This window comes from Ammospiza nelsoni, chromosome 1 (genome assembly GCF_027579445.1).
Source record: "Ammospiza nelsoni isolate bAmmNel1 chromosome 1, bAmmNel1.pri, whole genome shotgun sequence".
Classification (NCBI taxonomy): Eukaryota; Metazoa; Chordata; class Aves; order Passeriformes; family Passerellidae; genus Ammospiza; species Ammospiza nelsoni.
The window spans coordinates 151,542,297-151,558,496 of NC_080633.1; the positions used below are offsets into that span (position 1 = coordinate 151,542,297).

The following is a 16,200-nucleotide window of genomic DNA, read 5'->3' on the forward strand; positions in this document are numbered from 1 at the left end:
GCACCCATAAGCAGTGCCTCTTCTATAAAAATGTGATAAAAAATATATAGAAATGATAGATAGATAGATAGATAGATAGATAGATAGATAGATAGATATGCTGTAAGAACATCAATATTCAGTCAATTAAAGGTTCATTTCACCAATATCATCCTTGTTTCAGCGCTGGCCAAACACCTAAGTAAAGATTCAAGTGTAGCACAATATCTCTACCTATCTCTCCTTGGGATCATCCTCAACCAAACCAGTGACATGGTTCTTGACATCCTTCAACCATTTTTTTTTCTCTTTTTTGATTTATACAATTCTTTCTTGTACCCAAATTGTGATGACCACAATGTCATGGCAGAAGAAGTGCCAAAGCTCAAGAAGTGTGGAGAATCATCTTTCTAGGATGGTTTTGAACCAACTCCTTTTAGTTCTCAGTGGAAAAAAGGCACTTTAGAAGCCCCGCCCCACATGGAAGGAGAGCATTTTCAACTGAACCCTTGCTAAACAAAAGAATTAACAAAATCTCTCAATCCTTTGACTTTCCCAAGGATAGTTTCACAGGAGAGTTAGTGTCTGCAGGATAAGTCCCATTGCTACTTTTGGGTTCTGACTTTACCATGATGCCTCAGGTTTTAGCTTTTATGTTTTTCAGATTCTGTGATGCTTTAGTGTGTGGTTCTGAGCTTAATATTAGGGGATGGTGAGCTCTCTTCACAGAGCAGGGAGACAAAACAATTCCTGCTCTAGCTGGGGACCAAGGACAACTGATCCAAATTTCAGGCACAAGAGCACAAACAATGTGGACTGAAGAGAGAAAAACAAGAAGGATGGGACTACATGGGCTAAAGCTGTTATTGGACAATTAACTCCAATATGCTAATGAACCAGAACCTATAAAAGTGTGAGACCCCGTGACTGGTCATCTGTTTTGTGACCATTTTGGTTTTATCTGATGTGTAGCCCTCGCGGGGCTCTTGTGCTGCCCAAGGTAGATCCATTGAGGCCTTCTAATAAATCTCCATTTTATTCTTTAAGTCTGTCCAGCCTCTATTCTAGGTCACAGCCTCCCTTTGGAGGGCAGAGAATCTGTAAATCTGATATCTCTCCTTGAACAATGGCCTGGCAACCTTTTAGAGAAGGAGAAACCCAAACATGCTTTGCATCAGAAAGAGAATATCAAAAATAATTGATGAGTCATTCTCCCAGGGCAATGAGGGACAAGAAAGAATTTTTTTTTTTTTTTGGTGTCTTATACTTTATATTTAAAGCACATTTTGTATTATAAAATACAACTTGTATTACATTGTAAACATGCTATAGGTGAAACTTCACTAATAGGATGAAGGTGCTTTGATAACTCACCTATATTCCAAAGGCTACAGCCCAATCCTCCTACTAGAGACCAACATTCCTTCTAGGTGTAGATCCAGAGCAAGGATAACCAAAGATCCGTTTTTATTTTTCATCCCTACTGACATCTGCAGTTGTTTGTCTTCCTGTTCCTCAAGAGGATCTCTGGAACATCTCAGAAGATAAAAGTACTTGGGAACACTTCAAGAACTTGGGAACACCAATATTCTTGGGCTGCTGGATTGCACTTGAACCTGCTCCAGTCTGGAGTCTTTAAATCTGCTTCTACATCTCTAACTCCTAATCTGAATAATTAGGATCCATTAGTTATTATTGCTATGAGATTCCTGTAAAATCATGGCACAAACAGCAGAGGAAAGGGTCATATGTTGTTTTGTTGGAATAACACCTTGGCTTAATTTTAAGGATCCATTAAGAATATCTCTAACACCCTTCAAAAGAAAATATTTTAGTATGCCAGCCTTGACTCTGCAGGTGAAGATATTTTTTTCTTACCATGATCAGCTTCCTAAACTGTCTTTCAGGCACCTTACAGAGAGTGATAAAAGACTTGGCCAAAGGGTTTTACCTGTGGGAAGCTCGGGCAGGTCAGCGCTTAACGGAGACCGCGATGATGATGACAACGAGCAGCAGAACAGCCAAGGCGATGGACAGAAGGCAGCACTTCATCTTCCTGGCTCGTAGCTGAGGGGAGACAGACAAGAAAATTAATTCATAGAGATTAAATCCACTAAGAAATGTTTTTTTTTTTCCATTGAAAGAATGGTTTGGAACAAGCTGAAGAAACATAGATAATTTCTTTATTTTTTTAGACTGATTTATCCTTCTGGATAATCCAGATTTCTCCTCCTGGACACAATCCCCTTTTTCTACAATACTTTCTTTCTGCCTAAATCATTGTGTCATACTAAATTTCCAGGCTCTGCTTGGAGGGCTGAACCTGGGTAAGGCCACTCAGTTTGGTTTTGGTCTGGGGGTTTTGGAGCTGCATCTGGCTGCCAGGTATAGGAATGTGCCCCCTGTTGATGGAGTGACAAAACTTTCCTTTGTCCCCTTAAAAAGGAAATAAGCCCAGAAGTTTCTCTCCTTAATTAGGTGAAAAGACATCTCATAGGACCTGGGGACTTCACCTCAAACTTAAGGATAACTAATTGGACAGAAGCCAAAACGTCCCGCCTGAGCAATTTACTAGAAAAAGAAGAGAACAAAGAAACTAATTGCTTTTGTGAGGTGTTTTACCAGGGGCAGGGGGCCTCTTGCACCTGGCTAAGTTTTTCTCTGTAAAGAATTTTGTTATTTTGCCTTTTATTAAAACCTTTTTGTTGCCAATATTACCACAGAAGCCATCCAGCTGATTTTATGCCTTCTAAGGTAGCTGAGCTATCTTGGGTGGGAAATAGATCTCCAAGAGCTCATGAGACCTGGCTCGAGGAGACTCATGTTTCAGCCAGGAGAAAACTGTGCCCTGTACGAGGAAAAGTTCCCTCTCCACTCTGCTGTGCAACAGAATCGAGACAAGCACTGACATGGGTTGTTCACAGGGCAGGCAAATGTGCTCTCAGTGCTAACCACCCTGACCTCATCCACTTTCAGATATGGTAAAAGAGATTCTGTGGAATTTTAATTTTGATGTCTGTTTCTACTTCAACCCATCAGTCCTCCTAGTGACCTCTGTGGATGTGATGTTGTTTCTTCCTATTTAAAATCTTTGCAGATAATCCAATTCCCCTGTCTCCTTTTTAGATGGATTTGAAGAAGGATGTTTCCATGATCCCTCAGTGTAAGGAGTCCTGTTATCCAATACACACAAAAAAGTAACTTCAGTGAAATCCTTAACTTAGATATTTTCCTTGAGACCAGATCAACCAGTCCTCTAGCCACCAGAGTTGATAACGTCATCTTCACGTGACAAACCAGTTGCTTTATGCCAGAGTCCTTTACCTTCCTTACAACTGAAGCAACACTCTCACAGGAGAGATGATGTTAATGTTACTGCTCTTATCCACTCTTCCTTCCTTTCCTTTCCCTAACTGCTGCAATCAGGTCTCCCAGTCTACCTTGGATATTTCTCTAACTTCTTTACATCACTCTGCCCGGCATTTCCCCAGAGCCATTGCTCCCCAGCTGCTCTGTTCTGTTCTGGGGATGTTTTGGTCTCTACACTGCAAAGGAGATTCATCTCTTCCATTGGTGCTCCAAATCCTGTCCTTCATTCTCAGTGCCCAAACAAGCTGGAGAAGCACTTCCAGCAGGGAACAGTGATGCATGACCTGTTCTCTCTTTCAGAATCAACCACCAATCAAACTGTGGTTTTATACAAGTGTGGATTTGCAGATTACTATTTTTTGCACCTTAAAATGCTGTACTGTCCTGCCTCCCTAACAGATAATCAGTGAATCATCGTGGCTCTCCATCAGCTTTTCAATCACTCAAATAGAAAAGTTTTCTTTGATTTGGATGAGAAAAAAAGTTTTAAATATATCATTCCATGTGCATTTGTGAAGAGGGATCTTCTTGTCAGGCATGCCAGGAGGGAGTGTGAGAAGGGACACGATTCCACTTCCCAAAACCCCTACTTTGGAGCATAGATTTTTTCATGCTTTTCCATCAGTTTACTGTGACTGTGGGGGAGAATATGAGTGGGCAAATGCCCACAGGAATTACTGTGATGGAGGTGAGGCAATGACACAGGTTGTCCAGAGAAGCTGTGGCTGCCCCATCCCTGGATGTGCTCAAGGCCAGGTTGGATGGGGCTTGGAGCAACCTGAGATAGTGGAAGGTGTCCCTGCCCATGCCAGGGGATGGAATGAGATTTTTAAGGTCTCTTCCAACCTAAAACATTCTGTGATTCTCTGATTTTCTTTAACTTTTTTTTTTTTTTCACACACAAAAGAAGGTTTCTTCACAGCAGATCCTCACCTAACACTTCAATTTCTTCAGAAGAAACTGCAATGCATCCTGAAAGCTCAGCCCATGAGACAACAGACTTGCTACGGGTTCCCCTTTAATTTTAACCTTCATTAATTCCAAATCAAACCAGGAAACCTCTGCTTCAAACTGCAGACTTTCAAAGGCACTAGGGTGTCCTTGTCCACTTCTAAAGTCAGAGCCTGTGTTTGGTCAGCAGAGGATGCTAATGGGTCATTTAGCTTCAAGCAGAATTCTCAAATAGTCCATTAAGAGCCTCAAAATTATCACTTCATATGGCTTTTCCATCATTCCCTTTGCAGAGAGATTCTCTTCTTTTCCTCTTTTCCAGCATTACAAAGTCTGAGTCACTTTCATTTTGGATTTGCAGAATCTCTTCTCTCTTCCCTTTTTCCTTGCTTTTAACCAACTAAACCATAAACAGACTGAGACTGATCAGAGGACAGGAGAGCTGCAGCCCAGACTGAATCCTGGGATTTGGTTCACATTTTATGATCTTGTCCTGTCTGGCAAGTCAGGGCAATGATTCCTGCTCTTTAAAATATCTCCTAGTATATTTAGTATAACTGTTCTTCACAGCCATAAAACCCATGGCAGGATTCTCCTGTCTATTCCTAGTTTTGGCTTGTTTTTTTCTTTATTCTTATTTTACATTTAAATAAGGAAAATGTTGAATTCTTTGAGTTGCTTTAGTCTCCAGCCATAAATCTGCACATGCTGGTGGATCAGTAGAAGAAGCTTCTGATCCCTTTCTGGACTTACCACCTTTCCTACAGATCCTGAGGAAGACTGGCAGGATACCAGCACCCCAGGGGTTTGTCACTTTGTTAGAAAAATGCTGATATATGAACAAAAGCAGTGTGTCCCTTCACTGGACAGGTGCACACCCTGGTTCAGAAAGAGACTTTAAAGAATCCCTTCAATGAGACTTGGCATGAAGATTGGACTTGATGACCTTGGAGGTCTTTTCCAACCCTAATATTCTATGATTTTATGATACCCTGTGGAGCTCACCAAGCCTGTCCTGTGGAGAGCACCAGCCTGAATTTCTGTGAGCTCTTTTATCAGAGGAGAAATATGCAAGCACAGAATGTGTTGAACAGATTCTCTTCCCCAGACAGGATCTGATGTGTGCTATGGGCACCCTCACTTAAATATTACATAAATATTCACTAATAAACAGCATAAATAATAATATTACATCTAACTAACTCTGCTATCATCCCCTAGTTTATGTTAACAGAGTCTGATTGCCAAAGTGAAATTACAAATGGTGTCTTAATGTCCCACTGCCATTCTTGAAGGGCATTGATAGACAAAAGCAAACACATCTCTTTTAATGAGTTTTTCAAAGGGTTTTTTAAAGAACCCTGAGGTAACATTGCACACTGGAAGCACAGAAACCTCAGAAATGTAAGCACTGAGCAGTGAAGAAATTTCAGAGTTTGTGTTTTCCATGTGTGCATATACAGGGAGCAATCTTTGCCTCTCTCTAAAGCAGGATTTCTGCCTCATTCAGTAAGGCAATAATTATTATGCTGTGTACATCATACATGTTTAGAAATTTTACTGATCTGCTCAGGTTTTCTTAGGACATCTATCTAAAGTCGTGTTCACATGAGACCACGCAAAGATCTCACTTAATGTAAAGATCCTGATTTTTTTTCAAGGGGTTTCCATGACAGCAGAATCATATAATTAATGCTTTCCATCCCAAACATCAATGCAATGATGGGGTTATATCCATTTTAAGTGGAGGAAGTAGAAACACATCCCTTGGGTGAAAGTACAGCTGATCTCAAGAGAGTTCCAGTTTTCCCAAGGCATAAAAAACAAGAATAAAAAGCAAATGATGCCACCATTTGCATCAAAGTTAATCTACACTGACATGGAAATGGAAAACCCTTTCCAAATCTGTAACAGGATTTCTCACCAGGACAAGTTCCTTTCTGCCTGAGACAGACACTACGAGGTTTCTGCCATAATTTTAGCAGTGTCAGAATAACAAAACCACAGCCACAGAAAAGTTGAGGAAAAATTTTAAAAATACAAAACTGAAACAACCCACAAGAAGCCAAACCCACTGGTAAAATGAATCATTTATATTACAGAATATTTCTTCAGGGAGCTTTGCATTTTTGCAGCATTTCCCACAAATTCAACTCAACCACAGTGGATTTCACTCATTTTTCCCCAATTCTCTCTCCCCTCAGCTGCTGAGGCTCCTTCTCTCACACTCTGCATTATTCCTATTCCTGATCTTCCTTGACTTTCCTGGAAGCTCTGAGGCAACGTGACCTCCTCAGTTCCTGCAACTACACCCATGATTGCTCACAGGAGAAGTTTTAAGGACATTTTACCCAGAATCTTCCACCTGCCCTTGGAGTCAGATGTTTGCAGACAAGACAAACCCAAGGTCATTGGCACAGCAGATGGATCGACAGCTGAAGGGCATTTTTGGTACAAACCAAACTTGGATGGTCTTCACCTCAACTTCATAAAGTATGCAGAAAACCTGAGGAAATAACTGTTTTGTTGTTTTTTTTTTTTTTCCCTCCAGGGACCTGGAGGTTTTTGCCAAACACTCCTGGAGGTCACAAAAATCGATGGCTGCTTTCTCCATATTTTTCCTGTTAAACTGCAAAACTCTGTCCACAAAAAGGAGCTGCTTGAATTTAACTAAACCTCCCAAAAACCATATTCCTCTCAGGGAAATAAATCCTGGAACTCCACCTTGGAAAGCACTGACTCCCTTTAACTATCTCTTAAAATAAGTATTTAAATAGAGATAGAGAAATCAACGCAACAAAAAATTTCAGGCTGAATTTGGGAAAAGTTCAAAGCTACAAGATTATCTTCTGCTGGAAAATGTATGAGAAATAATTATAAGCCCACTGTCTGATTTCATTTTAATTATCTTAGCTTATTCTAAACCTTGAATGCTATGCTGCAGCACTGCTCTGGTTTTATAGCTCTGTCCCAACCTGTTGTAAGTCCATTTCCCTTAACACCTAGAATTTGTTGATTAAATTGGAGCTAATCTATTTTCATTGTACAAATTTTCCCAAGATGAAAAGAATGCAACATGGGACCAAAAAAATTCTAATCCTGTAGCAAGATGTAATGGCTTTTTACAGTTATTTTTTCTGGGCTCTCAGGGTTTTTTAGCAAAATAAGTAAAGATATATTTTAATCCTGACAGAGGCTCTTTAAACACACATGTGAAATAGGAGTGAAAAGCAGGGAAGGAATGAGCAAGGCTATTTAGGGACACAGCTGAAAAGCACTTTATATTGACAGGCAAACTGGATGTGACTGAGCCTGGAAGAAACCTTTCCCTCATCGTTTCAGAAAATTAAGCTGCAAGTCATATTTTACAGCCTAGAAGATATTTATTTCTTGGGGGTGAAATGTTGAAAAATATTTTAATTATGTCACAACAGATAGTTAAGTAATTAAAACCCATTAAAGCCCATTACGGCCCCGGGCCCAGAAGAGTAAGTTTCATCTTGGAAATTCCTAAGCAAACACATTTACAAGGAGAAAAAAAAATGCTTTCTTGCTAAGGATTCAAAAACTAGCTGAGGCCAAGCATAAATAATAGAAGAGGCTAAAGGAAACTGTTTTTCCTGTATTTATATTGAATGGAGAAAAACAAACAAATAAAAAAGCACTTGATTCACATATAGAAATGCAGCATTGAGCTTCTCCACCCTTGGTGGATTGATTACATTATGAAATGTAAGGCAGGGAGGAGTAAGGCAGTTATGGATTGTAAGGCAGGAGTTGAGATTTCTCAACTGCCTCCACAAAGGAGGTGAAAATCCCTAGAAACAGGAATTCTAGTTCAGGCAGGGATTTGTACCAGAGCAGCTGCTCTATTCTGGGAACATCAGAGCGTGTGACACCACTTCAGAACAGAGTCATACCCTACAACTCCATGGCTGGGGAGTTTTCTGGGTCTTCTGCAGGACAAAATTGGGCAGGTTGCTCTTATTAGAAATTAATTAAATTAATCTCTCCAGTATACCACCTTTGTTCCATCATTCCCAGGTCTCAGCCCTGACACTGGGACGAGGATGAAGACAGTAACCAAAGAGCTTTGCCCTAAAGGGTTAACCCAAGACCACCTGACTCTGCCTCTTCCTCCTGCAATGTTAAATAATCGAAACATTGATAGAAAAAATGGGATTGTTCAGGGTGGAAAGGACCTCTAAGACCACCAAGTCCAACCTTCAACCCAGCAAGCACCACCATGTTCACCATTAAACCCTATCCTCGAGTTTCATATCCACAGGTTTTTAAACACTTCCCCGGGCAGGTTCTTCCAATGCTTCCAAAGCTTAGGAGTGAGGACAAGACACAGGTCTGGAAATACCCTGAGCTTTTCAGTTTGGTTGTATGGGCAAGAATCTGTCTCCTAGTGAACAAGGACCAGTGTTCCATTATCATTTCTTAGGTTATTATGGTCAGCAAGCAAAAATCTACTCATGTACTCAATGCCAACGGACTCAATAAGAAAATCCATTTTACTTACAGAAATGCTTACTCATGTTTCAAACACATTTTTAAAATAAAGGACAATTCATGAAGCATCTTTGAACAGAGCCAGGAGTGCAAGAACTTCTGAAAGTACAATTCCACTACTGGAGCAAAGAAACCATTGCAGACTAATCTGCTCTGGAAATTTATTTCCTGCATATCCGTTGAGCAGATAAAAAACTAAAATTATTAAATTTAGCAACCACACAATAACAGCCTCCAGTTATCAGGTCAGGTCCTTCTAAGGGCCTCTGTTGGGCAATGAAAACCCACCCTGATTAATTTTCAAGTGCTGCTTCCCTTATTGTAAGATTAACAAATCTGTTTGACATAAAATGGTTCATTCTATATGCAAATCTCTGTAGAGAGTTTTGTGACATTAAAGAGGTTCATACAATTTTGTTCACCCTGACCTCAGAGGTCATTTGGAATTTCATGAAAGCATTTGTCTATGCTCTTAATATGCATTTTGAAAGCTAATTTGAGGTCTGCTGGATTGAGAGCCCAGGTTCTTAATTATGCTTGGACGTGTTTATACAGAGCTGATATTATAAATCTGAAACTGCTGTCATTCCAGTGGACAATAGCAAAAGCTCTGCTGAAGGCTGGAGAGGGAGAGGAAAAGAAAATATTGGAGCTACACAGTGGAAAGTTACACCTTGTAGATGTGTGGTTACCTCCAAGAATTATGTAAACATACAGAGGGGGAAAATCCCCTTACACTTGCAACAGCATTATTATTATTATTATTAGTAGTAGTAGTAATAATAGTAATAATAATATTTTTTTCATATTCCATTTGCATTTATAAGCTCCCTTAACTAAGCCATACACAATCAGCTCTGATAAGAGAGTAAACACTCTGTGTTATTGCAGTGGAAGGGAGGAACATGACCTTTAACGTGTGTACAAATTAAAATGCACTGACCAAATTTGGTGACCTTTATGGTATGGCTTCCTTATAGAGCTACAATGAATTTGCTACCAAATATCACTGCTTCTGCAGGCAGGCTAGAAAAGGCCAGGAATATTATTAAGCACTTAGAGTGTTTTTAAATGAGAACAAAGTAGACAAGTTGCAAATGAATAAAACTCACAAGATATGAGAGCAACACAGAAAGGCCAGCCCACAGCAGCAAGGAAATAGATCACTTGGCTTTGACATATTGTTTTTGAGCCTTCACTTGCATGTCATTTGGACTGATTCCATGCTTTTCATGATGTCTTTGTATTTTCTGCTTTCCACTAATTCTGTGCAGTTTTCCCATTCCCCATAAGTCTCTTCATGATCCCCTCCTCATTAATTAATTTTGTTTGCATACATCTCTGGAAGTGTTCAAGGACAGGTTGGATGGGGCCCTCAGCAACTTGGTCTAATGGAAAGTGGCCCTGCCCATGGCCGAGGGGATGAACTGGATGATATTTAAGGTCCTTTCCAACCCAAACTATTCCATGATTCCCCATTTTTCTATGATATAACCCAGGTGAAGCCAAGTGCCATCTACAGGTATGATTCCTCAGCATAGCCTACTGCAAAACTGTATTTTCTCCCACTTATTTATTCATGGACAACCACCTAGGATTGGATTTTTCATGCCTGGATCTACCCCAAGCTATTTCTTTTAAATAAAAATATGCCAGCCAAATCAAAGGAGAAAACTATTTTAAAAAAATCCAAGTATTCCATACTGAAAAAGATAATGGAAATATTTTCTCTAGTCTCTCCCTGCTTTGGAGAAAAATCACAGAATCATTGAGGTTGGAGAAGACCTCCAAGACCAACAAGTCCAACCTTTGGCTGATCACCACCCTGCCCATTAAACCACATGGAGAAGTGCCTTATCTGCTTGTTTTTTGAACACTTACAGGGATGTTGAGTCCACCCTGCCTCCAGACAGCCTGTTCCTTGATCACTCTTTCAGTGAATAAATTTTCCCAGATATCCAACCTGAACCTCCCCTGGTGCAACTTGAAGCCATTTTCCCTTGTCCCGTGCAAGGAAGATTAGGGAGAAAAGGGATTGTGCCTTTGATGAAGGTCCTCATTTTACTGATTCTGGGAAATTTGACTCAGTTTAGGAAAGATGTGACTTCTCTCAAACCTTTGTTCATGTACACTCTTGACTAGTTCAAAATTTGAGATAATTTTCACCATCTGCCACCTCTATCAGGACAAGGATGGCAGCACAGTGCTTTCTGTACTGGCTTGCCTAAAAGCTGACAGGGGCTGATGTTGAGCCTGCACACACAGATTTAATTGCTGCATTTTCTACCTTCTGAATGCTTGAATTAGCAATCTTAATATTCTCCTAATACACTTGTTTTTCTAATGGCTGAGACATCATTTGTAATAACACATGATAATGGCTTACATTTCTAGCACGCCTTTCAAGGCAGCAAACCTCCAACGTGATTTACAAATTCACTATAAAGAGGATTATCTTTTTACCAGCTCTGGAATGAAGCCACCTACCTCTGGCAGCTGTTTTGAGTTCCACACAGCAGACCCAGCCAGCAATTTAAAGCAGGTAATGACTGGTGTGTGCACCTGAAACACCAGAGACTGCATTTCCCAAATCAGAATTCACCCAGAGTAGCAAAACAAACACACTTTTTTAGAAACCACCCTGAGATGCTTAAAAGCCCCACACAGGCAGATTCAGAGAGAATTTAACTCCCCCAACAATTCAAACCCAGAAACACTGCAAGGGAGCAGTGATTTGACCACATTAAAGCTGTGCAGTGCTTGAAGAAAACCTTCCTGCTGAGCTGTGTTGATTAGTTAGATTATAATATTTTATGAATGGGTCTACTTGGAAGGATTGCAAATGACAGATTTTGGCTCATTGTGCTGCCAATCTTAGCATTTTGAGCCCATAAGTTCATCCAGATTTCGACCAACCTCTTATCTGGTCTGTACATCATCAGTTTCTCTTTCAGGGCAGAAAGATTTAATTCTTGAACCAGCTCAGCCTCTGCTCCCAAAACCACTTCAACCCTCCCCAGACTGGTATCTTTTGCCAACAACAACCAGATGAAACTTTGCAAAATCTTAAAAGGACCAGAGTTAAAAAAAGCATTTAGTCTGGATTAACTCCAGTGTACTCTGATGAGACTCTGGACCAAATAATTCTAAGAATTTCTCCTCACTACTCTGTATAAAGGCGCAAAAAAGAATATAGATGAAAAGTCTAATAAAGATAAAATGCTTTACAAAAGAATGCAGCATCAGCCACGAAGGATCTTTTGAAAATTCTCAAACAAATACAAACAAAGAAAATAAAGAAAATGAAGGAACTTGCAGGGGGTAGTAAAGAAAGAATCCCAGAAGAATTTGGGCTGAGAAAGACCTCTAAGATCATCAAGTCCAAACAGCACTGCCAAGCCACCAAGCCATGTCCCATTTACACATTTTAAATCCTGCTAGGGATGGTGACTCCAACACTTCACTGGGCAGCCTTTTTGAGGGCTTGAGAACTCTTTTAGTGCAGAATTTTTTTCCTAATATCCAACCTAAACCTCCTCTGGTGCAATTTAAGGCTGTTTCTTCTTGTGAACAACAATATTGTTCATGCTGGGACTGAAAGAAAGGTTTTCTGTCTTCAAGGTACCATGTTCTTGAACCCAAAATTGCCTTCAAATCTCACCAGTAATAAAGATAAATTAGGATTTTTTTAACAATGTCCATTGATTTAATATAGAACGTTACTTCCTACAAACTTTGCTCACCACTATCACTAACATCACTACTATCTTTACTACTACTAAAATACTCCTGTCATTAGCATGTCAAACAGTGGTTGACAGGCACAAACTACCGTGAATTATTTTGTAAAATCACAGAACAGAGCTGAACTTGTGCCGCACTGAATTTTAAATAGACCTCTAATTGTTTGGTTTTTTTTTTTTTTCCTGGTAGTGAAATCCAAAGAGTGCAGAAAATATTTACAAGCACCCACCATGTCCCTGCTGCTCCTTTTCAGAATACCTGTGAGCAGAGGGCTAAGGAAAAGTGAGAAAATTACATTAAGACCAGGCATGAAAACCTTTGTTTTGAAAAGTGACAACTTGTCTGCTAGGAACTCAAGGAATGCAAATCTCACATCTTGCCTAATAGAGACTGAAATCTATTTTACTGCTTCTTAAACCCATGTATACTTTTACAAATGTGAGTCTTCACCTGTTCAAAGTAGAGTTGAGACATAAAAGCTGAGAATCTTAAATAATTGCAAAATGACAAAGGATATTTCCATTTTACTACTTACTTATATGTCTGTCACAAAAAAGAAGTGGATGAAGTCACATCTAGTGTAGCACCAGTAAAACTAAGCAGAAATAGAGCCACCATATCATTTTATCGGGTGGCACAGAATTAAATTTGAGGCAGCTTGATTTTTCCTTAGAAGCCATGGAGAACTGGTCAGGCTGTCAAAATACCTGATCTAAGCCTTTGGTTAAACCCAAACAACTTCTTCAAGGTTTGAAGAGGATTTTGACTCTCTATTGTTTTTTCATTTTCATTTTTCTGGTGGATTAAATGCACAAATGGCAAGAGGTAGACTGAATTGATACTGAACTTCTGACTCCAGGGGGAAGTAGCAAATATTGGGAAATCTTGTGTGAGACAGTTTTCTCCTGAGGTTTTCTGCTCAGGTTAACAGCTGAAGATCCAGAAAATGTCAAAGAGCAAAGTTCAGGACTGGTAAGAAGAGCCTTTCAATATAAATAACAAAAATAAATCTGAAAAGAGCAGGCAATGAGGGGAACTGTACAGGGAGATATTGCACTATTCATCCTTTTCTCATTAAATTGCAATGTGGCTATTTATAAGTCATTTAATTTCTTCATTCCTAATTTTCCATATTGTAACATCAGGGATGTGACTTCATTAAATAAATAGAGTAAAAATAGTGACCCCTGTGATGATGGAGCCATTACTTGCCAAGATCAACACACAAACATCATATTTTTAACTATCTGGTTTTTATAGGGATGGGTTTTTTGGTTTTGTTTTAGGTAAACTGTTTGAGCCATTTCTAACTTAAAACCTTTATAATCTTCTAGGATGAAAGCATTTCTCTTTAATTATTTAGTCACACAGAGTTATGGATATGACACTGGAGCTCATCTTACAGAGGAATAAGTTTTTGTCCCTTCCTTCATCTCTCAAACAACCACTCTAAGCAGCATCCTTAAATGTGGTGGTATTTGCAGGGGTCCCAAGGACGAGGGAAGAGATGAGAATCTTGACTCCATGCTTCAGAAGGCTGATCTATTCTTTTATGATCTATATTATATTAAAAGAAAATTGTATATTAAAACTACACTAAAGAAAGAGAAAGGAGACATCAGAAGGCTAGCAAAGAAAGAAAAGGGATTGAATGATAATAAAATCTTGTGAACTGACCAGAGTCCCAACACAGCTGGACCTGTGATTGGTCATCAAGTAGAAACAATCTACATGAAACCAACCAAAGATGCACCTGCCACGTTTGACAACAGCAGATAATTATTGTATACATTTTGTTTCTGAGGCCTCTCAGCTTCTCAGGAGAAGAAATCCTGGCAAAAGGATTTTTCAGAAAATATGTGTGTGACACTTAAATACATCCTAAAGTGGAGCTTGGTCTGATCTGAGCTGAGGGGGACAATGAATATGAAAGCTGAGAAGGACCAGAGGTCAAAACGTTTCAGTGTTCCTCAGTCCCTGGCAATGAGACAGCATTCAGAGCATCCTGAATTATTCACTGCCATCAAAGCTGAGAGTTTCCTGCCTCTGTGTCAAAATCACAGCGTAATTGCAAATTGCAGTGGATTCTGAATGAAAGAGATGATTGTAACAAACAATGGAATATCAGCACTGCTTCACAAATGGCCTTGGAGCCTGACCTTGCTGGTCAGAATCACAGCTCCCATGTCTGGGCAGAGTCTTGTCAGCTCTGCCAGCACAAAGGGCTCCTTACGTGAAGAGTGTAGGAATAACTGGACTGTGATAGACAACATAATAGAGCTCTGGGAATGTCACAGAGCACAGTGCCAACAGACTGTCCTACAGAGCATATCAATCCCTCACAGCAATGGGAGGACAGGCTGGAAGAGAAAGAATTAAATTAAATCACGGGTCTGTAAGGGTGGAAGTGAAAACAGCCCTCGTGTTTGAGTTTTATGTCATTGCAAGTATGGAAAGGGGCAGAAAGCAATGAAATGTATCAAATCCAACGTATATTTGTGTTTATGGTTTCTGTCATGGTGCCAGTTTGGAGCCAGATTCACATTAAAAAGCTCATTTACTCCATCCAGCTATGCTGGGTAAGGAACAACCTGTAAACATTTCCTCCAATTAACAGAACAGCAGAGAGATGGGATTCTCCAGCATGGCAGAACCCACGACATGCAGCCAAAAGGCCTCATGTCACTCAACCATAATTAACTTTTAGCCAACAAAACCAAATTTAAGTTACACACCATCTAAATAAAATATTCTTAGAGGTGCACAGACAACAAATTAATAAACTGCCAACTAAGTTAAGTTAAAAAGAAAGGAGTTTATGTAGTTCGGTTTGTTATGACATAGTTTTCTTAAAACATGCTGAGTGGTTCTCCTCCACTGCTGAGAAGATGAGGACATTAATCACTTTTTAGGATAAGGCTGATCTGAAAATCCTCCCAAACTTATCGACAAATTCTCCCAAAATCCTGAAAACTGGACTGAACGAGTGGCTTGAAGCTCTGAGAAAGTTTCTAAAGTAGTTCTGAGCACTTCCACCTAAACTGAAACCTCCATGGGAGATTATGCCCTGGTGCTATTTGGAGAACAGCTCAAAGACAGACATCTCCAGGGAGGTCCTGCTTATGGAATTCTTTTGAGGTTGACATTGAAGTAACCAGATATTTTTGAAGAGTCTGGAGAAGTGAAGGGAACCTCTGAACTTGTGAAGTGTCACAGCTTTTTTTACAGGCAGCTGATCAAAGCTTTTAACTCTCCATCCCTTTTCTCGTGGCATCTATGACAAGAGCTTAAATAGTTGAGCTCCACGTGGGGAAAAGCCCATATAGATATCTGTAAGGACGTGTGTATATTTTCCCCTCACTGCTTGTCAGAGCCTCTGTACTTAACATATTAATTTACCAAGTTGAACTTTTTAATGCTAGCTCCTTTAAGTCATTAGAGATCCTTTTCTCATCATAATCCTCTTATTTGGTAATCAGTCTGAGCCTGTCTGTATTTTTTAAGAATATTTAAAAGTTTCTGGTGAAGATCAAGGGAAGTTTTCTCTTGCTCTACTTCACAAACTCCAACTTATTATTAGTAAGTGCTTCAGTGCAACACTTACTCCACAGTCACTTTTTGCACTTCTATCTCATCCTT

General features: G+C 39.7%; 1 protein-coding gene across 2 annotated transcripts in view; it reads right to left on the reverse strand.

The window, feature by feature from the left end:
* TSNARE1 (t-SNARE domain containing 1) overlaps positions 1-16,200 on the reverse strand; it is a 472,330-nt gene that overhangs the window by 57,665 nt on the left and 398,465 nt on the right. For both annotated transcript variants that reach the window (XM_059478742.1, XM_059478733.1), the window contains exon 13: positions 1,931-2,046. In XM_059478742.1, the coding sequence (XP_059334725.1) occupies positions 1,951-2,046 (96 nt within the window). In that variant the 3' untranslated portion in view covers positions 1,931-1,950. The remainder of the gene's footprint in view (positions 1-1,930; positions 2,047-16,200) is intronic.